Raw genomic sequence first — 27524 nt, 5'->3', positions numbered from 1 at the left:
TGGTTTAATACATGACAACACCCATTCATAAGGCTGATTTTTCTTTCATTTTCTCTGTTAGCATTGGGTCTTCTTTCTCATTTAATCTCTGCCCCAGTGACTTACTGTTACTGCTGCAGCCCTCAGGTTGCAAGACAACAATTCTGTATTTTTTCTTCATCAGTATACCATCTCCTTTCACATCTTGACTGAAGATACCGTTTCTCATGATTTCTTACTGCTTTTGCTGTGGCTTTTTCTGGCTGTTCTACTACAAATCAGAGGAAAACACAGTGGAATACATTTGTATGGCAAGTGCAGTGTTCCACAGTAACACCAGCCTCCACTGCCAAAGTGTATTACAGGTGCCTCTGTGTCCAGCCCTCAGTCTGGAGACTCTACATCCTTGTTTCCCTGATTCAGTACGGGCAGAAGGAAATACTCGCCTTTCCATAGTTGGATGTCTGTCAAAAGTTTTAAGAGGACTCTGGAACGTGAAATATAAACTAACATATTTTAATTCCTGAAAAATATTGCAGTGTCATGCAATCAAAAGATAAAGAACATTTAAAATAAAAAACTACTGATTTGCTGGAAACTACAAATGGTATGAAACATTAAATGTATTGGATTCTTTGTGTGGTTTGTCAGTGTCCAACTCTGACTGTCACTAATACTCACCTAGCAAATTGTTCTTCTCTCACTTACAGTGCTCTAACGTTAAAATAACTCCTTTTTAGTCATGACTTCAGAAGATTATTTGCATAGTCCCATTGGTGCAATCGTGAATACAGTCCCACACTGTGTACACAAAACGACATTTGTAGGTGTCACCTGTTAAAAGGGAGTAAGATTATTCTTCACTTATGACTTGCCTTTTTCCCATACTCCACATCCACTTAACAGCTGTACTGGAAATAAACACTAACCCTGTTAAACAGAAGAGTAACCACATAGTGTAATTTAAATGAGAGCTGATTTAAGTAACTCTTGTTAAAAACTCATGCAAAAAACAGTGTTCTGGGGCATGCAGCACTTGAAAGAATGGGACCCTAAGTGTGTTAAGAAATTACTCGGGTTGCCTGTTACCATATTAAAGATTGCTTTCTGAAATTAGTACGTGCCTTTTGTCACAAGATAAAAACATTTTCCATATTATGTTTACTTGATTGAGTTTTCAGGGTATTTATTTTGTCAAAAATAAGATTAGTTCTTACTATAACTTTGTCTTTTGGTATTAATAATGTACCCCATATGCTGTATTGATATCTGTTGAGATTTGATGTTGCTGATATCTAAGAAATTTTACAAATGAGAGCTAATGTTTACCTGTAGACCCTTGGAATAAGTTTCAGCTGGAGCAATACACTAACTGAAAGAAAAATGAAAACATAATTTAGCAAATTAATCACGAAACAGGAAAGGAACATTATACGGAAATTAGAAATGGAAGATTATATAGACATGAGAAATCCTCTCAGATAATAGTAAAATGTATGTGACTTGGAGAAGATCACAAAGACTTTAATCACAGGCTGCTCTACAACAGAGTGAAATTGCTGATTGAATATATTAAGAATAAATTCACCAGCAGTGCCATAAAGTTTACTGGACTCAATTTTGTCTTCTGATTCCCCGAGGGACATCATTGTGCAGCCTAAAAAGCAGATCAGACCCACAAGGCTAACAATTCATCAGGTGGGACTAATTCAGATTTTATTGCAAGTCAAGGAACTGATATTCACACAAGAGTTAAGAATATGGTTCAACACAATTTTGTAGTTCGTTTGTTGACAGCAGAAAAAACCAGGTGTAGTTCCAGAGAAATTCAAGGGATCAACAAAGCTCTAGTAGCAAAATTGCCACATAAACTACATGGCTTTATCTAATTCTTTTAAAATTCTAGACCCAACTATGCATAAGCTTAGGCTGTACTAACATCTGTAGAAATACTCACAGGAGTAGGATTTTGAAGGTAAATTCTATCAGTCCAGTGCTACAGAAGGTACCTCTACTCTGTGAAACAGATGGCAAAAATAATTGATTTTCCCTTTTCCTTATCTTTCTATTCACTTTGAGAGGCAAGAAACACTGCATTGCAAGCAAAATTTTCAGTTGGGACTAAAAAGACATACTTCTCTTATTTTCAGTTAAATAAAATAAAAAACACAAACCCACAACCACCCAAAAAAGAACCTAAGAAAAACACATTCATAATTCATCAGAAATAATGCTGACTGTGAAATACCAAGTCATTTTTATGCAGTTTGCACAGAGATAAATGTGAGGAAAAGGAGAAGAAATAGGAGTGCTGTTTGTCGCATTTGATGCCCTATATAATACATTTATATACACAGAAAACTTATTGCAACTGTCCTTTCACCTGATGCTTGTAGACATGAGATTGGTCATTTACCTTCTCCCTAATAGATGGGCATACTTTCTAAACGGAGTGCAAAGATCCATAAGAGATCTTATTCCTTAGTAGGATGACCATCTGCTGCCCACCCCTACTTCTTTAGCAATCTGAGGCCCCCAGACTCAGGCACCTTGTGTTCTATTCCTGCAAGAAAACACGATGAGTGTGAGCTGATGCTCAAGGCTGCTTTGTTAAAGTATTTTGACTCTCTGGAAGATAAGCAATGAAACTGGGAAATGTCTGGGCAGTGCTGCTTTGGTCCCCTCTTTCCCAGTTATCTCACAGGGAGCTGTCCAGGGCCATGTGAGTGGAGAAGCCGTGGCAAAGCCATTGCTCTCCCTGTTCCCATCTCCTCCCCAAGCAGGAAGCACCGCACACCTTTCAGAGCATGGGCACCACACACGTACCCCTCCACAGCTTGGAAGGGTAAAAAAGCGTGGGACTTTTCAAATGTTGCTTTGTGTCATAAATTCCTTGTCTATGTCCTTTAAAAAATTCCCAAGTAGTTTGATATTCCAAATACTAACAGTTCCATAAGCAAGGAGTTAATGAAGCATTTTAGTCCTTCTCTCTTCCTCCTTCTCACTTCCCTGCTGTTGAATAAAGCATGAGTACATTAACCTTTCTTTCAGCATGGTATTCAGCAGTTACTTTCCTCCATGTGGACACTGATTCAAACAAAGCATATAGAAACTTAGTGTCTTGGATAGAAAACCTTCCTGTTGAAATATTCTGGCTCTGACTGGTGGATTCAGAAGTTACTAGAGAAAGAGTACACACAGAGGCACATTCCAAGTACAACTGCACTTGTCTAACAGGCTCTGTACAGGCTGCAAAGAGGCAGGAAAAGGCACACACTGAAGTATTTCTGTATTTCTTGTCATTTTTGAATCAAGACAAATGTAAAGCATTACCAAACTTGAATAGATTTATACTCCCTTCATGCTAGAGCTAGATAGAAACAGGACAGTCATTTAACCAAACAGACTTGTAAAGATCACTCCCTGCTTTCACCTAGAAATTTTTATAACCCACAGGTTTCTAGTAAAGAGCTGGAACAATCATAGTTAATATTAAATCATTTCTTCTTGAACTTTGTAGCATTTTATTACTGAGGTTATAGGTAGTAATCACATTTTATTAGGGCATTCACTGATTCTGAAAGTTATGTGCATTCACTTCTAAAATCACATTGGCTGTTACGTGCTGCTTTTTGACAGCAACCTTGCACAGGAGGTTTCCCACTGTTAGCAGCAAGCCATCTGGAGAGTCCAAATCCTTCCCTCCTATATAATGATTTGGAAACCATGCATGCATTCAGGAGTAAAAAATAGTCTCTGGAGTGCACTTGTCTTATAAAACTTTGATTTGGGGTGATTTGCACCACTATAGCATAAGAAAATGGAGTAACAACTCAAACTATATGTCTGCAATGACTTGTGAGTGATCTCCTAACTGCATTTGAAAGAAAGTTCAACCATTCCTTGAACCAATGTGCTTCAGGCTGAACAGTTCAGACAGATGTTTAATCACTTCATATTCACTAGGAAATGGCTATTCAATGGCCGTAGAATTTAAAAGTGGCACTATGAGATGAATGCTTCATGTTATTCCATATTTGCATTCCCTCTTAAAATCATAAGTAAAAATAATTCAGCTGAATCCTGCACAGTTTTATCCCATAAATTTCAATTATTGTAGTTTTTTAAAATCATTAGACACCCTTTTAAATTTTTAGTAGCAGAAAAGCCCAAAGCTACTGTGGCAAGTTGATGTAAATGAACAGAGATGAAAAGGATTCTGCAGCTTCTGAGAAAAGCAGGTGTAAACTGGGTAAAAGGTGAGCACACTGTTTAACTGAACCTGCAGCAGTAATTATAAGGAAAATATTTAACTTAGAACAACACAAAAAACCCATGACCCTGAAATTTTTAACAGGTAATTCATCAAGTTTCAGGCTGAAAATACCTCTTCAGAAGAAAAATTGCAATAAATCTGCAGTTGTTGGTTACAGTGCGAAATATTGTGAAACACTTTCCTAAAAGAAAGACACAGTGTGGTTTTGATAAGATTAAGGTGAATTTCAGCAAAGCATACACATTATTCTTCATTTTACTGTTTGGCAATTTCAGTGTTGTTCTTCAGAAAAAACAAAAGTTTATAATGATTAACGTTCTGTGCTGTGGGAAGCATACACTCTACAACAATACTACTCTTGTGTCACACTAGCCTTCCTCATCTATAACATCAGCACAAATAGTTTTTCAGATGAGTAACCAGCATTTCTGAGATAAGTCCTCCCTTTAACTATAATTGATAAGGTGTGATTGTGTATTTCAGTGTCAATAGAGGCCTCAGCGAGACTTACAAACTTCCACTGAATTCCATATCAAAAGCTCAGGGCCCAGCTGAGGGGAGGCCAGGGTTTAGCAGGCAGATGTGACACTCCCATTCCTATCTTCTTCTCCTGCCAAGAGATAGTGTTGTCACCATAGTGCTCAGGGTTAGACATTTCCTCTTCAAATTGAGAATCCATTTCCTCCACTCCTGGAAATACTCTGTGTGGTTCACATTGTATTGGCAAGATAAATTATGCAAACTAATAGATACATCTAAATGTATTCTCATGCATACCTGTTTTCCAATCCTTGTTAGTGGAAAACTCATTAAAAAATTCTTTAAAGTCACCTTATAATCGCAGCTGGCAGTGTAGAATTCTAACATGCCACTAGAGAATTCTGTGTTCAAACCTGTATTCAGACACTTGACAGAATCAAGTTCACTGTGGAGATGAACACTACCACACCTGTACTGCTGTCAACCACCATTCTCTGCTTCTCTAACAAGTAGTACTTGCTCCTTCTCTGCCCCAGCAGCATCACTTGCAGTCACACAAATCTTTTAAGTCTGCATCTCATCCTCCTCACTGTCAAGGTTTTACCCAATATCCAGCTCCCCTTTGTCTTCTCCCACCACCTTCTCTCTTCCTTTAAAGCAGCCTCCTAAGCACTCTCTTTGCTTCCCTTGTCATTTTAGAGCAGTTTTACATGTCTGATATTTTACTAATTTCATACTTGTAGTATTATTCTTCTTTAATGCCACTCTGCCTGTGTGCTGGAAACTATCTCCTATTTCTTTTGAGTCACACACCTTTCATTACCTTCTTCCACATCTTTTTTTAAAAGCCATTTCTTCAGCAACAGTTTCCAGTTATGCTGTCCCCACTGGTGTGCCACTGGCCAGAGAGGGCTTAAATGCAACCATCTGGGCACAGTATTCACTCACACTTTTGCTTGAGGCTTGATAGCTGCCAAATGGGCACCTCATCTGACAACTTGCTTAGGTAAGACCCAGGTTACATTATCCTCATGTCAGTGTTCTGTTATGACAGGAGCAGCTGCAGGTTTGGGGAATGTTCTTGCATCAGGGAGGTGTTGGCCACAGGATGCTTAACTTTTATTTATAAGCATTCCTAGTAGTTAGGACAACAGGAGCTGTTTCTTCTTGTTGTTAAAACATTGATAATATTCTTAAGAATCTCCACAAACTGAAAAAACTCTCAAAATTTAGCCAGTAATGAAAGTTTGCAAGCTTGTTTTAATTCATTTTATACCACAATTGAAAATGTTGTTGATTATGTCTAGTCCCAGAGTGGACTAAAGTATTTTGGTCTTACCTTTTCTCCTGCTTACACTGCTAATGGCAGAGCAGCCTTCTCTGGCTTTGGAGTTAGAAGACTGAAGTCCACAAGAGGATTTTCCTGCAGAGGACCTTCCTCTTCAGAAGCAAACTTGAGTCTCTTTACCTTCAGGATCAGTTTCAGGCACATTCAGTTTAAGGCACGTAATTGTTTTGGTCAAAGGCTGATTTTCTCACTTTGACAGATAACATGCTTCTGCAACACATGTATCGACATGCCACGGAAACACAGTGGTGTTTGTGTTCTGCTGCGCTTACACACACTGTAAACTTTACCAGCTCGTTCTAACATAAGTGGTGCATTACTGGTTTTGTTCAATGTGACCAAATGCTTTTCCTCATCTACATGTCTTTCAGAAGTAGGCTGGTCTGGTGCTACCTTTTAGCACAATCCTCATTAAAGTCATGTTTCTTTCTTCCTAGTGCAAACTGGAGGCATCTGCTGCCCCACCTTCTTTCTTAAAATGGCAAAAGCAGCTGGCTCTAATCATCTTCTGCAGGCAACATGGTGTTTGGGATGTGTATAGAGCTGGTTATGCTATCCATTTTATGGGCTTTCCCTGGTTAAATTACAGCAAATACAAAGGAGTAGATTTTGTGAACCACTAGCAGATGTTCGCTGTGCTAGTTTTCTGAGGCTTGTAAAACAGCAGGAACAGACTATGTGCAGAACATTTTTTTTTGTGATTTTGCCATCTCGCACTGTTCTCACAGCACTGGCTCGGTAATGATAAGATAAAGCTTGGGAGGTAAGCTTTGATTGTGGAGTAGCTGCTGTTGGAATCTTCAGAAAGCCAGACCTGTAAGTGTGGTTTGTTTTCAAAAGCCTGTGGCTGAGACAGCTGGCTTACCCTGGAAATATATAATCATTTATAGTATAGTCAAGTGCTTGACCTCTTATTCAGGTATTAGGTGTTATGACATGGATGCTGAAGGTTTAAACTCTCTCAAAATTTGTTTTCTTTGGATGTAAGCTGTGATAGCTTTGTGTGAAGTGGTAATTTGGGTTACATTATCCTGTTAGGATGATGTCTCTGATTTTTGTGATTTTTTTCAATCCCTTTCTGTTCAGAGGAGAAAATGATCAAAGAATAATTTCACGTAAAAAGCAAGAGTAACAGAATCTGTACCTTTCAAGCATCTTTTTCAAATAATTAATTTAAACCTGGCCCAAGTGTATCAGTGTGGTGATTTACTGTCCTCTCTTGAGACAACAAATAATTTAGTTGAAATAGTTTCATAGTCATATACATATTGTGGGCAGAGGAAGAGATTTTTAATACCAAATCAGCCTTGCTCTGTATCTGTGTAGGAAAACATGAATGGCAGCACACAGCCTCTTGTGCCTTTGAAAGGTGAAGGGAAGTAAAGACAAATGGAAGAAGCAAAGATTTCAATGTTTCAGATGTTACAGTCTGAGCTATGTAGCAAGTGACTGGAAAGAGGGAAACAATAGTAGGTAACTTTCACAGGTGACATTACAAAAATCTATTAGCAAAAAATGTTACTTCCTTCTCTACTACACAACTAGAAAACAAGCCTGAAAGAATAAAGTTCTAAAATTCATTAGGTTATATTTGATAAAACTTGAAAATATCTACTGCATTATCTAATTCAGCTCATACAGGACTACTCCTGTGTATGACAAAATCTAGTTCTAAAGCAATTGAAACTAGATTTACAGCATTTATAGAATTTTTAATTTGTTCAGCAATTGCTGTCTATGCAGGCTCTTAGAGTCTGTTCAGCTACATAGGTGCTATTACCACTCTGAATCGTAGCAAGGCTAATGCATGCACCTCTCAACTCTTTCAGGGCACCCATTTAAAGTCAAAGACTTTGATTTAAAAAAAAAATCAGGAAGCTTAGTAAGAATAGGTTCAGGGGATATTGATGCTTACCATGACTTAATTTCACAGTCTACCTTCCACTAATTTGTGATTTTTTTTTCTCCCATTTCAATGGAAATCCTAAATTTTTTTCAGTCTTCAAGTGAAGAAGACTGAATGCAATCTAGTTGCATTTAGAGTCAGTTTAGGGATAAATTTATTCATCCTCTAAGACACAGATCACAAATAACTTGAGAAAATCTTAATGTAGGTTCCTTGTGCTGTGTGCCCACTATGTTCCTTCTGTTCCCAACTCCACTCACTGATGTATCTTGCTCCTCACCACTGACTTGTGCATTGCCCTTTCTCGCCCTACCAGTGACACCCAAAGCTGCTCAGCTTCTGCTCATTAAGAAGTGTTCTCTTTTCATAGCACCACAGCCATTTTTAGAGAGTTTTTTAACCTCTCTTCACTTTTTAATTTGCAAGGGACCTGTCTCTGACTTGGGCCTGTTGAAGCAATAATGCTTGTGAATCTGCAGATTCCTTATTATTTCTAGAAGCTAAGGTTTAAGATGGGGAATAGGAGAAAGTTAACATCAGCATTATTTCCTGCTCTTCTTATTTTGGGTAAAAATAAAATCCCATTGCCATAAATATACAGTTATTACTACTTTTCATAACAATGCAAAGTTCTGTTTTCCTAGAATCTAATCAGGAGTAAACATTCTATATATTTAACAGATAAAAGCTACAGCAGTATTCTGTTCATTCAACTGCAAACAGCAATTTTGGGCATGAATAGTTCTAGACAGTATCTCTGTTCTCCTGATGTCAGCCAGCTGTATGAAGGAGGGCTGCCTCCCTAGTGGGATGCCAGCCTTACTCCCAGAGTGATGTCACCAATGTTTGTGTTTCCTTCACAGGTTGATGACCAAATGAAGTTGCTTCAGAACTGCTGGAGCGAACTCTTAATTCTGGATCACATTTACCGGCAAGTGGTACATGGGAAAGAAGGCTCCATCCTTCTGGTTACTGGGCAACAAGTGAGTATGTGGTCTGAGAGAAACAGTCATGTCTTGTTTTCATAATAATTTTCAAAATACCAGGAGTATCACTAGGTCAGAACCACCACTGTGTTCTCAGAGATCTTTTATAAGTAGTGTAGGCAAAACCACTTGTGCACTTTGTTTCTAGTCTGCTGATTACAGATAAACCTAAAAAAGCAGATATAATCATAAGCACTTTGCTTTTCAAATACTTCAGTAATTGAAAAGCAGCAGATGAGAAGTGTTTCTCAGGAAGTAGTATTTCCTTGGGTCTAAATGGTTTCTAACAACAACACTCCCAAACCTAATGCTTTGGGTTTAAGCATGTATAGTTTTCTTCCCTTCAGAACTGTGATTTACTGAAAAGAAGCAGTGGCTGTGTCAGAAATCTAGAGAATCAGCTGCTTACTACCTCAGAAATACTTGCTTTTAGAGACACATGCACATGTGTGAGAAACTGGGCAGCTGAGACATCTAACCACAGGAAAATTATTCTGTCCATAGGCTATAAAAGCAGATAGTGTCTCAGAAACTGTCTCAGGGTATACACCGTGCAGTTTCTGCACACCTATCCAGGGGTAATTTTCTTCACGTATCAGATACAAGGATCTCCCAAAATGCAAGAGCTACAATGTAGTGAATATCAGGAAAACTGTGAGAAAACACAAAGGAAATTAAAAGTTTTGTCTCCACTATGCTTTCCAAAGCACAATGATCTTGACAGTAAAACTAGAACCTTATTCCTAAGATTGTTACTCTGCTTTTCACAGAAAGAAAAAAAAAAAAAAAAAAGAGAGAGAATATCAAAAGAAAAGCAAAGTGTGCCTGTACATTATGCTTCTGTCTTGAAGTCTTGAAAAAAAAATGATGGCTCTTTGGTATTTAAGTAGCTGCAAACTGAACTGCCTCAATTTATACACACATGGGAAAGAGCTCCTTTTCCTGTGCTAGGCCATTTGCGTCTGCATGTTGTGGAATCTGCTTACAGATTTAGCTATAATTTTAAAGATGCTGCCATTTCTTAACACTAAGAAGAAATGTTTGTAAGAATCAGAAGGATTCTGATTCTCCTGTTTGCATTTATGGTTAAGAAGTCTACAGTAGAAGGGAGAAATTATTGACTTATTCAAGAAAGGAATTGGAAAAACTCAAATTCTATCTATGGAATGGACTCCTGCACTTCATGGAAAGTCACTAACCTATCTCAGATATCATTGTACTCCCTAATTGCATTAGCAAAAGTTAGTTTAGTTGCATTACTCTTGGTAATTTATACCAAGATTTACATTGGTGCAATTGAGAAAATGACTGATTCCCTTTCCATTTTATGCTCTGCAAGATAGACAATTTTACTGGAAATTACTTCATTTACCACACATGATGCTTGTTTATAAAGCTATAAGTACATTGACAGGTTTCTGTTCCTGAGAGAACTGCTAAATTAGTGTCTCCTTTGTTATGTGATTAGCACTGTTTTAAAGGTACTGAGTGCCTAAGTCCCACTGAAATCATTAGAGGTCTCTAACTACCCTTAAATTCCAGCCATTGTCACCATTTTCCCACAGTAGTAGTTTTTACCTCATTAGCCACTTTTATCTTTCCTTGAAAATACAAACCCCAGCTGTACATGATCTCAAGGCAAAGCAGAGCGTTTCTTCACTGCTGGACAACAGGTAGCAGGATGCTTATTAAATGTACTGCTTGCAAATCAGCAGCTGGACTGGGAAGCTGTGCATTTCCAGGCAGTCTTCAACTAGGTTAAAACCTGGCTATGTTGGAATGATTGCATTCATGTTTGCCCATGTTTGTAAACTAGTTTTAATACAACCTTCTTTAAATCAAATTTCCCTTTCCTATGTCAAAATTTGTCATTTTGAAGTTGGTGCAAGCACCCCCAGAGTCTCCCACCTCCTTCTTTACTTTCCTCTTTGCACTTAGGCTAAGAGCAGGAGCGGTATCTCTACAACAGCAACAAGAATTCTACAGTCAGTCCTTTTTCCCATTTCACAATTCCTAACAGCTGCAGAACCTACTCCCATGGATGTATCACAGATTCTCTTTGACAAACAGGGAGACACTAGACCTGAATTACAGCGTCTCTGGCTGCTGATTCTGAAATCTCCCCGTAATGCCCCTGTTTTGTCCCAGTTTCACTCAGCTCTGGCCCCACTGGATCCTCAATGAAAAGCCAGATTGCTTCCAGGAGCAGGCGCCTGCCCCACTGGGCTGCGCACGGCACATGTTCCACACAAAGCTGTTGCTAGTCCAGGAGCTGCAGCAGCAGTGCCAGTGCTGTGCCACTACATGACTTGTAGGCAATTTCTGCATTGAAAGCATTTACTTTGAAGCAGCATCTTTTCAAATTATTTTCATGCGTAAAAATAATTCCTTGAAGAAACTCTTCTATTTAGATGGACAAGGCTGGGTGAGCTAAGCAGAAGTTTTAAAATATCTAGAATTGCCAGAGCTACAAATCTTAAAATCACAAGATAATCCAGACTGGAAAGAATCTTAAGGAGTCACCAGTTCAAACCCCTGCTCAAACCAGGTTTCTCAGGGCTTTGTCCAGCATCCAAAAATGGATACTGCAAAACTTCGTGTGCAGCCAGTACCACTGCCTGACAATCTTCATGGGGAGAAAGTTTTTCCTTAGTTCTCCTACGAAGTCTTTTTTTTTTTTTCAACTTACACCCAGTGCTCATAACTCTCCTCTTCCTTGAACCCTGATGCAATGCACAGAGCCCAGGAGATCTTGTTAGGACAGAGTGAGGCAAAGGTGGCACTGAGAACCTCAGCCTGGTCTATGCTTGCTGCCACAAAATCACCATCTGAATCCAGCTGCAGTCAGTCCCACAATTTCCTGGTTTATCCCAGACTAGCAATTCAACATCCCTTGCAAGTTTCAACTACAGCTGAACCCTTTTTTAACATTATCACTCCATGGCAGTGGACATGGACACAGATGGTATTTCTACATCACCCATCCTGAGTCATTCCTGGCTTCAGTTGCTGTGCACTGCTTTTGCACGTCCCTTCAGCAGTGAGTTACTTTTTTAGACAAGTGGATCCAATACAACTGTCTCTTTTCCTAACTGTCAAGGTGATCCATCTTGGAAGCACTGACTCAGACTGCTGCACTCTTAGACACAACATCTGTTCAAATGTATTTATGAAAGGACAATTAAACTGTGTCTGTATCCTCTGTAAAAACTGTAAAATAATTCTGGGAAGCCACACTTCTAGACCTGGGCATTATGAGACTTTGCTACTGCACCATTCCTGTATACTTTCTGATTACTGTCCTGATCCTTTCAGCTCCCACAGAAGAGACAGGGAAAAACCATGCCATCATTTCATAAAAATTAGTTGATTAAGGTGTGGAAAGCACTCTGACACTTCTGATGAAAAGTGCTGTAGATGTTTTTATTTCTGCTATCAACAAAGCACTATGAGCAAAATTACAGTCAATCACTTGGCTTTCAAAGATAATAACTTTAAACTGAGGACCTGAGCTAGATTGCCAACTTTATTACCTGAGAGATCAAGCTTATTGTCACAAGTTAGCAAATTTAAGACCAAGGAAGCCTCACTCCTTGCTTTCCTTAATATAACCCTCCATAAAAGCTACTCATAAACACTGTCCTTTTTACAAATCACCATCGAGGTGGAAGCTGTAAGGGGGGAACTTACCATCATTTAATTAGAACATACCTGCTCTCTCCACTTAGACTGCACAGCCTCTGTTCCTCAGACACAAAAGCCAAACTTTATCAAGGTCCCCAGGGCAGTACCACTGCCAGTGCTGTACCAGGTATCTAAAAGGGGCTAGTAGTTAGAAGAACACCTGATAATTTTCAAACACACTGGCTCAAAACTCATTACTTTAGGGCACTCCCATCACATTTTCATATATCTGCATTTCCCTCAAGCCACTGACTTATGGGTTTTACTCAGTGTCAATCCACTGTTCCCTCTTTGATGGGGAAAAAGTGCAGTCAGCAATAAACTAGTAAGCTCTGGCCCTTGTATAAAAAGAGACTGTGTTTTATTTTATTTTGTTATTTATTTGGGGTTTCATAAATGAAGCTCTTTTGTGTGTATGTGTTTCAAGAAAGCACTTTTTTCAGATCATTACAATTCCTCAGCAGTTCCTCAGAAACAAGTTCCTCCCTGTGCTGCACACTTCATTTTCTGCACTAAGTACTGCCCCTCAGCAGTAGCAATTACCATTTCAAAAGGAAATAAAGTAGCACAAATGCATTTTACAACTCTCAAAATTTCATAATAGAAAACAGCTAAGGAGTGATTTGCAATGTGGTGGTTAATTGTAAATCATTGCCAATATGCTCTCCACATGCTGAGTTTTGTAGGCTTGCCATGTGGCATGTAATTTTAACAGACCATTTCTAATTATAGAATTTTAATTCCTCCAACTTCAGCACTTTCCTCTTGTATCTTCTACCAGAGCAATACCCTGCCAGCTTCCAAGACCCAGCACATATAAGGTAGATGCTAAAGCTCTGCACAGAATATTGTTGCCCATGCATTTTCTTGGAACAGTCAATGCACAACATATGAATTGTAGCCTCATCTGCTCCTTTTGCTCATACCTACACTCTACTGCCAAATATTCCCTCTGCTGAGCTTGGCCAAAGCCTTTCCAATTAAAAAGGCCATCCAAAACCAAGTCTACATCTCAGATTTTTTTGAGATCGTTGAAACTACTGATTTATTTGAAGTCATCACACAAATGCATCTTTACACCTGGATTTCTATTCTAAAGCACCAGAGAAAGAGCATGAGATCTTGATGGTGTTGTCAAGCAAGATCACCCACGCAGAAGTATCACTGAAGTACAAAAGCACAAGAGTGTTAGAGGGAGTGGCTGCAAAGGATATCCACAAGTCATAGGTATAGAAAGCTCATGGATATCTAGTGGAAACCTATGACTTCTTATGTTTTTGGAAATGAGTAAGTATCCTTTTCCCATTTGATTTGTGTTGTAGTCAGTGAGGCTTCATAGTTGTGGGCACAAAAGAGGTATTGGCATTTGAGGGCCAAATCTAGAAGTCCTTACATCAGCAAATAAACACAGGATTTGATTCAAGGAGGATACAAATGAGGTCAAGCAATCATTATTTCACTATTCAGTATAGTATTAGCTTTTCTGCACAGTTTCTTACTCTAGTGGTTTCTGCCTAAAGGAAAGTAAGGTTATGGTAGTTGTTAAAAGATGAAGATATGAAGATATGCTGGCTGCTTCATGGGGATGAACTAGATGTGCTCAGTTAAACTGGGTAAAACACATCAAAATTCAGTTATAACCATGAAGTGCCCTGAATTCAGGTTTTTCCAAATATTTGTTACATATTTTGAGCCTTTCATGTAGCTGTGGACATACCTATGAACAACCCGATCCTAATTCACGTTTGCTTTGCTGTATTGCCATGACACCATCATAGCACTACATTTTTAAGTCTAAAATCCCTGTTCCAGTAAAAGTTCATAGAGAGAGCACCTGACATGGATCCATGAACACAGAACTCTTCCATTTTCCACACGCTAACTCTGTTGTCTTCATGGAAAACACACTTCTTTTGTATTTCATACACATGGCTCCTATGTGTAAGAAAGAAAACACAAGTTATTTGCCTGGAGTCTGGCAGCATTTCTTCAAGCCTGTTAGTCCTCCAAACCAGTCTCATGCTAGTGAACAAACTCATGTAAAATCCCATAGGTGATTTTAAGCTTGCCCAGCATGAAAGACAAAGTTGTTCAGAAACTCAGTTTGAAGAAAGCACCACATGAGTCTGTCTCAACTGCTGTTGGAGTAGTGATAGTGATGGGATCCAAGGTGAGTACATCCAGTCTTGACTACCCATTGTGGGAAAGGATTTAAAACAGTAGAGCAGAAATTTGATTAAAATAAGAGGATCTTAAGGGGGAATGAACTTACATGGTTCAAAGCCCTGAAGAAGCAGTTTGAGTTAACACAGCCTTGTGAGATGTTACCCAGACATTTACAAATTTTTTTCCAGTGGTTCTGTCTTCTGATCAGCTTTACTGAATATCAAACACAGCAGTGAATTTGTATCATCTCATCTCAATATTAAAAAAAAAAACCCACAAAAGTACATTATAACACTTTGGTAAAGAAATAGATTCTATTGTACTCTGCAGTACTTTGGAGTGTTACTATTTGCATATCATAGTTAATTATCAAGCACCATATCATCCTAGGGGAAAGGGCCACTGGCAACTTAATTCATTATCTTCTATTATTGTGTCTCACATTAAAATGACAAGCATCTTATGCTGCATAAGTCAACAAAATTTTAATTAATATATCCAAACCTGCTAACCAGCAGATACAAGCATATCTGTGGGTTTTTTCCATTCTGAAACCTCCTCAATTTTTTTATGTAGGCACCTCTTCAAAGTTTTTTCCAGGTTTATTTGCTTAGAAATGTAACAGAAGCACTGTTTTTAACTAAAGAATTATATTAAAAGCTCAAAATTAGTTTAATAACCACTGCAGTTTCCAGTGAAACCCGTATCTCAGGAAACAGTGGAAAGGCTGCAATAGTAAATGAGCTTGTTTGCTATATAGTGAATGCATGCTTCTGAGATGAGACTCATCCACCCACTGAGCATCCACTCGAGCAGGGCCAGGGCTCAGAGACCCAGGGCAGGTCAGTGTGGGCCAGCCCAGGCTTTCAGTGCCAAGGAGGGGATGCTGGGGGAGCAGCCCCCCAGCAGCCAGAGGTGCTGGCCAGGGTTGCACCCCATAGAGCAGGAGGACCAGTTTGCTGCACCTGGGCACCCACTGCCCCTGCCTTCGGACCCCAGGCTCACAGTAGTCTAATTTACTAAATCCAATACAAAATCAATCTTTTATTAACTTGGGACTGCCTTAGTCTGCTAGGTTGTACTGAATAAAGCTACAGCAGGACTTTATTCCTTACTTGTCTGATTCCTCTCTGGTTGAAAGGAATGGCATTCAGGGATAGTCAGCACCTGGCAACGCCATCAACAAGTAAAATCACTCTAATCATATTCCGGAGGCAATTTCAAGCTTGCTGAAGGACTGAAATGGATGGTGCGGTTCCACACAATATTTACCCCGATAACACAGTCATATTCTAGACATCAAACACTCCTTAATTTTAGAAGAAAAAGGGAACTTAATTCCACCATTAAGTGTTAGACTGTTTTGTGAGCATAGAGAAGAGGTGATACCAGAAGCCACCACCTGATTCCACCAGAAAAATTATTATCTGAGCCCAGCAATTTGTCTTCAAAAATATTTAATTACCATGAAACACCATTTGTAAAACAAAAAATCACAGGTGCTCCCTCTATTTTTGGCCTTAAGCCACAGCATGTATTTAGCCCAGGGTACAGGAGGAATTCACACTTCTGTTTGTGCAGCCATAACTTCAGCCCATTGTTGTACTTCCAAATTAGGTTACGTGGAAGCTCTGACAAAGCTGCTGTTTTCAAAAATACCAGACAACATTCTCAACATCAAAGTCAATGTGAAACGTAGTAGTATTAATTGGAATGCAAGAATATTTTAGTCATGGATTTGATTTTACTAAATGAAATCAATATACAATACGAAGTAAAATGTACAATATAAAGTAAATGCTAAGACTTCATTATGTAATTAAGCATTTTGCACAAAATCCAAGCTGGTTTAATCTTTGTCTTTTAAAAGTGCTTGTAATCATGTTGGAAGGTAAAAGAATTAATACACACTTTAGTATCAATTTCTGCAAAAAGGACCAAGCAAGCAGAACACTGTAGTCTTTAATGTGACCACTTTTTCAGAATAGACATTAACTGAGGCTTTTTCATGCACAGTTGCTTTTGTATAAACTGATTGACACCTTTGGGGGTCGTCTTTCCACTGACTCATAATTTTGCTCACTCTTGAAAAAAGCCTTCTGCACACCTACTATTCTCTAGTTAAAGCTGAAAATTCAACTCATCATATTTACACAATTAAAAAAAAATCCATTCTGCTTTGTTTTTAATTGCAAATCCTACTCAAGGGACCAATTCTCCTGCTTAGGAGGCAGCCCTGTGCCTTCTACTAGAGAACCAACTGCAGTCAATTATGGTAATGAAATGTCAATAAATATAAAAATTTAATACAGCCTGTTCCTGGTGAGTGGCAGATGAGGACTTGCCTCCCAGACAAATTTGCTGGTGCTGCAAATATTAAATGCACCTGAAAGAGGAGCAGGTTGCCTGAGAGCTCTCCAGTAGAGGGATGCTGGGAGATCCAGGCATCTACTGGGTTTTTCCATTATGGCATAATCGCTGCACTAAGGCCACTGATATTCTTGACATTCAGACATCTTAACTTCTTATGAAGTGAGTAGCATATTTTCCCCACAAATTGGAAGCTCAGTAAGGGATTTGGAGCTTCCCCCCCCATCACCTTAACAATTACAAAAGAGATATTAAGTTATGAAATTTAATATTTATATGTGACCAGTTTCTCAATACAAAGTAGTTGAACCATGTCAATACATTAAACTGATCTTTGAGTAAAAATTATTTGAGGCATGTTACTTTATTTTTTCTTATTATTTACATATATACATTAAAAATATGTAGAAATACATCTATAGGAAGAGTGATAAATAAAGAGATGAACTAGCAAGTAGTTTTTGAAAGATGGATACGCTGGGGTTTCCAAAGATCAGATGATAGTTTTGCCACAGATTTCTTTGGCCCTGAGTAAGCAATTTAATGTCACTACCTCAAGTTTCCCCAGGTGTAAAAGACAGCAATAACCTACCTTACAGGATTCTTCAGCATAATCCATTGATTTAACTGAAGCATGAACTCAACTCTAACTGCTCCAATACTGCAAAGTGTTGTTATTCTTAATCTCCATTCAAAAAGTGTAACCTCATTTTCTTGTGCAGTTACCTCCAATCAGTTTATAGGGCGTAATCAGAGTACACATAAATGAAATCTCTTATTAAAAGTCAGTAACTTATTGATTATATTAAGGTCATTACCAGGAAAAGTTAATTTTATTTTCTTTTAGTCATCTTTCTATCTTTCCTTGCTGCAATTTTGTCAGGTAGAAGTATTCCAAGTTTTACTGCTGTTAATACTTGAGTAAAATCAATTCAGTAGTTTTAAAATAAAATAATTTTTTAAAAATAAAAAAATCAAAATACATGTTACTTTAAAAAAAAAAAAAAAAAGCAAAAAAAAAACCCACCAGATTTTAAGGGATCAGAACCTGGAAAAACAAAATTTTGCAGTATTGGTTTGTTTGTTGTGGTGATACTGCTCCATTCTTTATTAACTACTTTATTATGGGAAATCTTAGAGGTGGGCTGAGAGCACTGATTCCATTAAGAAAATGACTGACCCAAAGCAAACACTCACCATTGTGCTTAGTCGTAATTTACAGCCAGACTTCACTTAGATGAAGTATGATTAGCAACTTCCCTGTTGTTCTGGAGGCTCCTACAAGAGAAAGGTGATGGTAACACTAGAGCCTTTTGAAAACGTGCCACTGACCCATTGAGGTCTCAACCAGCTGGCCAGGAGTGGTTCCGTGGGGAGCAAGCAGCACAGCAGGCCATGTCACGGGACAGGGGCACTGGCGGGGATGTGGAGCACTCTGATGAGAAGTGGGCTGAGCACTGAAGCTGAAGCTGCTGCTCAGGTCACCCCAGTTGTGATACAGCAGTTACACCCTGCTCCACACCAAGCCATTGCCCTGTCCTGGAGCCATCCCAGCCCCTCTCTTCATTTTCCCACCACAGCATTCCCGCAGGCTGTACCCTTCCCCACCGGTCGCCATCTCGTGACAAAGCCGGCACACCTTCACAGTGGCAGGGGCTGGGGCAGCCTCCTGCACAGAAACATCCCTGCAACGGGACTGGCATCAGCCAGAACCGTGTCAGCATGCTGGGCTTGGGGAGGCTGCCCAAGGTTCAAGGATCACCCAAGGATGAGCCAGCAATGGCAGGCCTTGAGTATCCTGTGCTTGTGAATTTTCCCTTTTGGAAGAAGTGTATTAACTCCAGCTTTCTGTTGGATCTCTGCATACAAGGAAAGCTCCCAGGCAGGTGGCTGCCCCGAGAACAAGGGACAGCACAGCAGAGGCCAGAGCAGCACCGCTTGTGTCCCCAGCCCAGGGGAAGGAGCTCTGTGCACTCGGTCACTGCTGGGCTGTCACACACCTGCCACCCCTCCTTCCCCTGCAGGGCAGCACTTGCCAGAACAAGTGAGTTCCAATCAACTCCAACAAATACAGGGATTTTGTGTAGCTGAGGAGAACAGCAACCACCCACACAATACCTCTGTTTCCTGTGGGAATACACCGACATTTCTGGGCCTGAATAGATGTTTCTGGCCAAGTTCTGGACACAGGACTGTTTCCCATGAATATCACTGTGTCCCTCTGGAGCAATACAGCCAGGGTAGGCACAAAGCTCACTCCAGCAGTTGCTCTCTGCAGGATCATACTATTACAATAAGAACAGGAGACACCAAATGAACAAAACTGAGATGTGAACAGCTACCAGTGTCATAGGCAGCTATTTAAAGCTTCTAGAAAAAGCTAATGCAGACAAAGTAGCACTCACAGTGATGTCACGTACCATTAAGATATATGGCTTAATGTTATTTTCAATATATACCATTGGGTTAAAATTGGTTTATACATAAAATAATCTTGACTTGGTAACATAATTAAATTAAGAGTGATTTCTATATCCAGGAGTATCCTGGTTGCATATTATTGCTTGAAACATCCTAAAGTGTGGGCACGACAACCCGACAGGAACACAATTCTCTTTTACAGGTGGATTATTCTGTAATAGCATCCCAAGCTGGAGCCACCCTCAACAATCTTATGAGCCATGCACAAGAACTGGTAGCAAAGCTTCGTTCGCTGCAGTTTGACCTACGAGAATTTGTCTGTCTCAAATTCCTGGTGCTGTTTAGTTTAGGTAGGTACACTCTAATCTTCATACTTATGGTCTTTTTCTAAAAAACATTGAAAATATTTTGCTTTTCTTCAATTTTTTGTGAAACACGTGATTTTGAAATATGTTTAATATGATTCACAATAATCTGAGGATAATTTTTTAATTATGTATAACAGGGAAATTATGTATAAGGATTAAAAGTGTGTTTCCATGGAAATTACTCCTAAAACCCACAGAATTTTGTGGAGTATTATAAAGCTTCTGTATTTTGGTATGCGAAGGATAAAATTCTATTAGATAATTTTGTGGAGTATTATAAAGCTTCTGTATTTTGGTATGCGAATACTGAATTTTCCAAAACAAGGATAAAATTCTATTAGACATCCTAGAGAACAGTGGAAAATACAGATTGCCATGTTCTTCTATGATATTGAATACAGTTATGTAAAGCACATGGAGTGGGGATATGGTTGAATTTTCCCTCTTATTCAAGGGCGCATGTGGTAAGTATAAACAATCTTCTTTGCATATGATGGCTGTCACACTGTGATCCATAAATCAGGAATGTATCTCATAGTTTTTTAGAAGTGAAAGGAACTCCTAAACTGCAAATTAATGATAATAGCTTTAGGACAGATCTGGCTAGGAAATAACCTTTAAAGGGAAGATTGTTTTGTACTAGTGGAGAGGACAGAATGGGAAAGATACCTATGCAAGACAAATTAGTTAAACCAGTGCCCTCCAATAAATCAGTTGAGAAAAATCACTGGTGCCAAGAATAAAAAAGATCTTAGGGAGATGGATTCCTATTGACTTCATGGGAAGACATTTTTCTGCCTGTCCTCTGCCTCAGGTTTGCACTTTGTTGTAAAGCTGATCAAAATGAACTTTGCCCAAGCGAGTGACTTTTTTCTGGCAGAGAGTTGAAAGGAGAAACTTAAAAACATAAATAAGGTCAGGCCCAGCCATGCCTCCATAGCAAAACCTCCTGTTTTACTGAAAAGGTGTTTTTGTCTACAAAGAGAGTAGCTGAGCCAAGGACACAATGAAAGATAAGAGCAGTGGTGACATTTAGTAATGCTTTTCTTTTGTTTTCAGTTTTTAAAAAAATCTTTAAGTTAATCAAATTCTTAAAATAAATTTTTGTGATACAATTGCAAGTAGACTAAAAGAGACACTTTTGATCACACTGTAGATCTCAATTACAATCTTAAATATGTCCCTCCTAGGTGTTACAGAATTTGAACCTGCTTGAGAAAATTTTAGATAAAGTTCCCTTTAAATGTAGGGAAGATAAAAGACCAATACTGCAGAGGTACAGGGGACAGAACATGCAGAAGATAGAAAAGATTTTACAAATTATAATGAAATTAGAATGTTGCTAACAGAGTGGATCATTCTGAGGTATGTCCATTTTGAATCCTAGGAAGAGATGATGGATTTCCTTGGTAACTATTAACATTTTGTATTCAGGGCTTCATTGCTTGAATATCTTAGATTCAGAGAAGTGAAAACAAACCATCTGTTGCAGAAATTATGTTTTATGAATTAATCTGATGAATTCATATTCACCAGAATTCATATTTCCTAATTCCTCATAAGTAGGTTTTTCAGTCATTATACAGTGGCACAAATAAAGCCTGTAGCTTTCTTCTTATAAAATATTTAGAGAATTCATGTCAGTTCAGAAACATTTTAAATTAGCTGAATAAATGAAGTGCATTTGGAAAATTCTCACATTTAGGAGTGTTTTTATTTAATGACTTTCATCAGCTCTTCTGGTACTTTCACTGATTTAGGAACCATTCTCACACCTCTAGCTCTTCTATTTCTGCCAGGTTGGGTGCTCATCTTCTGAAGCACTCGGGCAGGAATAACCTGCAAACTCATACCAAGCCAGATTAGCCAGTTTTTCTCTCACTTATGCTACTATAAAACAAGCTAATTTTTCTGCAAGTAGGAATCTTGTATTCACACCACTTGCATGTAAAAGTGATGTAGCTAAGACAGGTCTGACACCTTTGAAATCAATTACTTCATTACTCAGCATACTGCAGAATTCCATTTGCTAATAGCAACAGCTAGATGTTATTCTGCAAAGAGTAAAATGTAAAGATGTTACCACTTGACCCACAGGACAGAGGCAAATACTTAACTAGAATGATGACAAGATTGAAATGAAAAACACAGATACCCTTTCCAGCTTAGCATTTAAGTTTCTGCCCGAAAGAACAAATTAATCATGTAGCTGAAATTAAAAAGACACCTCACAGCCTAAGAGCAAGTCAGGTTTAGAAGACATTGAAGTGTCTAACAATGCTGGTAGTCATTCAGCAGGGCTGTCAGAAGTAGTTAAGCATCAAATTCTACATAAATAACTGGGAGGAATCATTGTACCTAAATATCTAGGTGCATTTAGCACATAACTACATCTTTTAGGCATCTCTACAGAAAACTAGTACTAATGCCAATAATGTATCACTTAATAAAAAAAATATTTCAAAAACGTCAGCTGTTGACAATCTGGTCCTGTAATGTTTAATGCTTCAAGACATAGCCTTTTTACATTTCTGAGAATGTTCATATGAGTGTTAACCAAGCCAATGAAACCTTTTACTATTGTTCTTCAGTCCAGTGCTTGACTGAAAAAAAAAATGTTTACTATAAAGCTTCTCAAAGGCAATATGAAGTCAACAATCCACAGAATGAATTTATTGAGAAGAAGTAGTTTGGTTTTTTATAACTGTATAGATATGAGACTGCCTTATAAAGCTGTTTGTTATTCATGGCTGTACCATCCTGTCTGTCTACCCAAAAGACAGCTATCTCCTTTAGGGCAAAGAATTTGGTCTCTGCCCTTTTTCTTAACTTTTCAGAAGTGATTATGTTAGTAAACTATTATGTTAGTAAACTAGTAAACTCAAAGTACTTAGAATAATTTTTCAAAATAGAATTAAACTATATCAGTTTTGCTTGCAAGATTTTAAATTAAGGAGGTTTGTTATCTACTCGTAAGGATTTGCAAAGGGTTTATACAGGAAAATCCTTTTGATTTTTGACAGCATTAAAGAAGATGCTGCTGAGGCTTAGCCAGACGCATACTAAGTGTAGCTGTTGTGGCTGGCAGCACATAGCTCCTCCTGCAGTCACACTGCACGGCCCCACCCCGATGATTGCAGCCCCAGGCACAGGAGCTCCAGTCCTTCCTCCAGGGCCACCTGCTCTGCCTGGGATCCTCTGACCAATACAGCCAACTACAGAATGGTACAGCTGAATCAGCAATTATTCAATAAGCCAGAACAGTTTGGTAAATTATCTCTTAAGTGTGATGTCTCCAGTTCAGTGCTATAGAATAGTTAAATATGTACAACTACATAATTTTTAAATTCCCTCTCTCAGTTGTAAAAAGCAAATGTCTTTACAGGTAGCTAGTTCTTACCTCTCTGTACATAAAAGTCTTTCACTGCTGTTCCCTTGCCAGCCCTTCTTCAACTGATGTTTACATTGTATTTGCAAACCCCAAAGAAAGTCTGTTTTCTGGGGCATTGTTTCTGTGATTTCACATATAGAGATATTCTCCCCTTAATTCCACCTTAGGGAGGGAAGTAATCAATATGTCAAACCACAATTTAACTCAGGTATGTCCGCCAATTTTTTCTGCAATCTAAAGATAGGTGGATAACAAAAAAAAACCCAGCAGCTCAAGAGATATGCAAGTATGGATTTCTCAACTTCTTAGTTGCATTTGACAGGTTTCCTCCAGTGCAGCAACTGTAGTCACACTATAGATGGGAAGTTAGTGGCCAGACAAAAAGCTGGAAAAAATTAAGAAATCTTTGACGACTTAAGTGTTAAACCTACTTTTAAGAGTACTTGATGAGCTTGTGTCCAACACATGGAATGTGAATATCTGAGAAATATGCGGATCACATAGTTCTGTAACTGTTTACCACCAAATGCAATAAACATTTCTAGCTTTCTGAAAGTTGGCTAAATTGAGGGTAACATGAATTCTTTGCCCTAATCCCAGAGTAAAAATATACCTAATTTTTCTATAGCATATAACCAGTACAGCCCACTGTACACATTATCAAAAAGTAGACCAAAAACTAAATACAAATTATTTGTCTTTAATAACTGCTGGCTTGAATCAAGAAACATTACGGATAGAAAAAGCAAATGTGTCAGTTAATCAAGCTCTTTGAATTTTCATTACCAATTTGACATTAGCTGGGAAACGCCTTTCTTTCCTTGTCATAAATCACAATTTAAAAGAAGAAAACAAATAAACAAAAGCAAACAAATCACCCCACATGTGCTGTTGAATTGTCTAATTCTGGGGCTGAAATAGATTCATATGCTCCACTGGGAGATGCAATTTTGACCGCGCTGAAGCCAAGAGAATTTCACTCCTTTTTATTGGAGTCAAAATTTGCTTCCCGATCACAAAACAAAATTCAAAATAAATTTTCATCAATTAAATTTGAAAAATTACTAAATTTAAATGATGATTGAAGAACCAAATGAGTGCCTTAAATGGTATATTTTCTGTCACTTTCACTTTATCATCCAGTAGCTTTACAGGCTGGTCATTTAACCTGAAATCAGTCATTGTTTTCTCTTTACAAAAGCTTCCTATTTGTCCTGCTAGTTTTTATTATGTGAACTCAGCAAGAATGATTTTTCGAACTCCCATCAGAGCAGTCTGTAAAGTGAAATACCAGTAAGAAAAAGTTAGACATAGTTTGACCCATGTCCAGGCACTTGTTGGCTGTGGAGCTAAATGCTGGGCTAGGCAGCAGCTGCCTGGTACTGCTCCCTTATCACTGTCAGGACAAAGACAAATGTACTTCATTTGAGAAATGAATGCTTTATCAATGGACAAATAATTGCAGAGCCACTATTGATCTCACATCCCACTTAACATGAAGCAAAAGGGTCCAGTAAAAATAATAAACATTTAATTGTGGTGGACATCAAACAATGGGTTCTTGCTCAAGCAACAGGGAAAAAACCTAGTAAAAAAGAATTCAAGTTTTTAAACAAACCATAGTCTTACCTAGGCAGAAAATTCAGAAAGTTCATCTAGATCTGCAACATTCCATTCTCATTTCTGTTAAAATGAGAGGAATATTAGCAAGTTAAGAGGAAAATCAGAAAAGGAATCCTTCCTTGCTTTTAGTCTCTGTAAAGTGTCAGAGCTGAGATGGGAGAAGGTATTTGAAGTCCTAGGCCCTACCATTTGCACATAAGGAAAATAAATGTGCCTGTTAAGATCCTAATGCAGATGAAAAAGGCTGAAATGAAACATATTCAAGGCAGACTCTACCCCCAGCACTCACAAGACTAGAAGGTGTTCCCTTCAAACACGCACTCGGGGAGCAGCAGCACAAAGCCTGCCTGTGCTCCATTCCACCTGGTGCAGTAACGCACATTAATGCAGTTACACAACAATCTGCAACTGAAAAAAAATAGCTATTGCACTTTTTAATGTCCTTTATGTAACATCATTTTTCTAGTCATTGTTCTATTAGATTTACAGACAGACCAGCAGAATCTCTGCCTCAGGGAGCCTGCAGTCTAAATACACAGAAAAGATTAAAAAAAAATACAGCAGCAAACTATGATGAAACATGAGGTTGTCAATACTTTCACTTCTGTAACTTTTGCTGAGGGTTTAATATGACACTTATGCAGACAGGAAAATAAGAGTATAAGCATCAGCTAGAGATAATATAACAGGCATGCTGACTAAATTTTTGTGCTAATTATGATAGTTAAGAGCACACAAACAAATATAATAGGAGAACGAAATGAAGGAATTAGTGAGGCAGGAGTTTTTTCAAACCAAAAGGAAAACAGGAAAGAAGACCAGAAAATTAGACAAGAATCAATTCATGCAGAATTATAGATAACTAAGTGTACTGCAGATATAAAGATATAACCTGGCAAATTTTGCATGTAGATCTTGATTGCAGATAAAGATGAAGTAGGTGCTGTGAATTTGAAGTGAGAAGCATTACATGACAGTCTTCCTTGGCAAGCCAATGCAAGTCACTAATGGAGAGCTTATCCAGGCATGGACTTGTCATTACAGATGACTTCTCACCCACAGGGAAAAACAGTACTTAGGGTTCAATGACTTCTTCAAGTGGTCACTCTCGCTGTTTTTACTTTTGGGAGTTTGTAAATATACAACTATTTTTAGTTAAATAGTTGGGTCTTGTTAGACCTCAATAGGTCTTGTTATATATGTGTTGTTTATAAAACACACATTTAGTTGCGCTGTCATGATGAGGTGGTTTTATTTTAACCATTGGAAGTTTTCTTAGATTCACCCATTCTGCTACCCAAGGATGCCTGGACAATTGCACCTGGCAAACAGCAGTAAATCAGCAGTCGAGGGGTTCTGGAGAGCACTCTGGCACAGCTTTCAGGCTTCCCCACATTACATCTGAATTTAGAAAAATACTTACTGCATACCTGTCTGATTCAGGCTGTCTCAACCCTCATGTCCACCCAGAGTATATACTGGACACTAATACTGCCAAAGAAACACTTCCTAAACTTTATGTAATCATTTGGAATTCAGGAAGGACCGATTAGTATTCAAGAGTTGCAACTGCTCAATATTTATACCAGAGAGACTTGGCAGAAGCAAATAAAGGTACATAAAGCTGATGCTTGTCTTAATTAAGTGCAGTATAATAGGTGTTGGGGATATTTTTCTTAGTGAAGAGAGCAGTTTAGCAATGACCAGATATAACTCATTCTGAAGTTCAGAGTTTAAAACTAATCAATATGTATTTATAACAAGGGAAGAACTAAACATAATTTATTATTAGCTGACAACTAACTAATAGATAAAATCAAGATTTATTTAAGTACCTTTTTCCACATACCAATTTCTGACAAAAGAAATTACTCCCTTGGATTCTGATTGGGGTTTTTTTTGCATCATTTCAAATAGACTTTTTAAAATGGAATAGGAATTAAAAATGAATAGGAAGGGTACCTTGGCAGCACCGTTTGCCACCGCCAAAGGAGGATATGCTGGGGCTCTGAGATGTGATCTGCTGAAGCAACGTGTGTCTGTTAAAAATTTCATCAACTAAACAATTGTGTCCCCTGTGCACATCCCATGGAAGTCAGTGAGGATACATTTGCAGGATTAGCTCTGTAATATCAGTTTGGGATAAATTGCATTAGAATACACAAATTTCAAGGAGAGGATCACTGTCTTTTGGAAGATATCCTCTCTGGATATAATGAAAGCACACAAATTTCAAGGAGAGGATCACTGTCTTTTGGAAGATGTCTCTGGATATAATGAAAGTTCTGCTTCTTTAAATCTGAAGTCAAGACGGTGCTTCTCTAAATTATTATGACAGGGTCAGTCAAAAGTTACAGACTTGATGCCCAACCATTGGATGGAAACTTATGGCTTGCAGTGAGCAGAAGACTGAAAGACTTAACAATTATGATTATAGGAGTCCTTTCTTGTCCCTAAATAGTCAAGCAGTTGAAATGTATCATGCCTTCTAATTTCTAATAAACCTTCTAAGGTTTTACAAATATT

The 27524-nt window shown here is 38.4% G+C and overlaps 1 protein-coding gene across 1 annotated transcript in view; it reads left to right on the top strand.

Moving 5' to 3' along the window:
* The window catches only part of NR5A2 (nuclear receptor subfamily 5 group A member 2), an 84623-nt gene that overhangs the window by 40509 nt on the left and 16590 nt on the right, over window positions 1–27524 (top strand). The window contains exons 6-7 of the mRNA XM_041420748.1: window positions 8853–8972; window positions 19819–19966. Coding sequence (XP_041276682.1) covers window positions 8853–8972; window positions 19819–19966 — 268 coding nt within the window. The remainder of the gene's footprint in view (window positions 1–8852; window positions 8973–19818; window positions 19967–27524) is intronic.

This window comes from Onychostruthus taczanowskii, unplaced genomic scaffold (assembly GCF_017590055.1).
Source record: "Onychostruthus taczanowskii isolate IOZ18803 unplaced genomic scaffold, ASM1759005v1 scaffold65, whole genome shotgun sequence".
Lineage (NCBI taxonomy): Eukaryota > Metazoa > Chordata > Aves > Passeriformes > Passeridae > Onychostruthus > Onychostruthus taczanowskii.
Note: the sequence above shows the minus strand (reverse complement) of the source record. Positions and strands in the feature narration are given on the sequence as shown.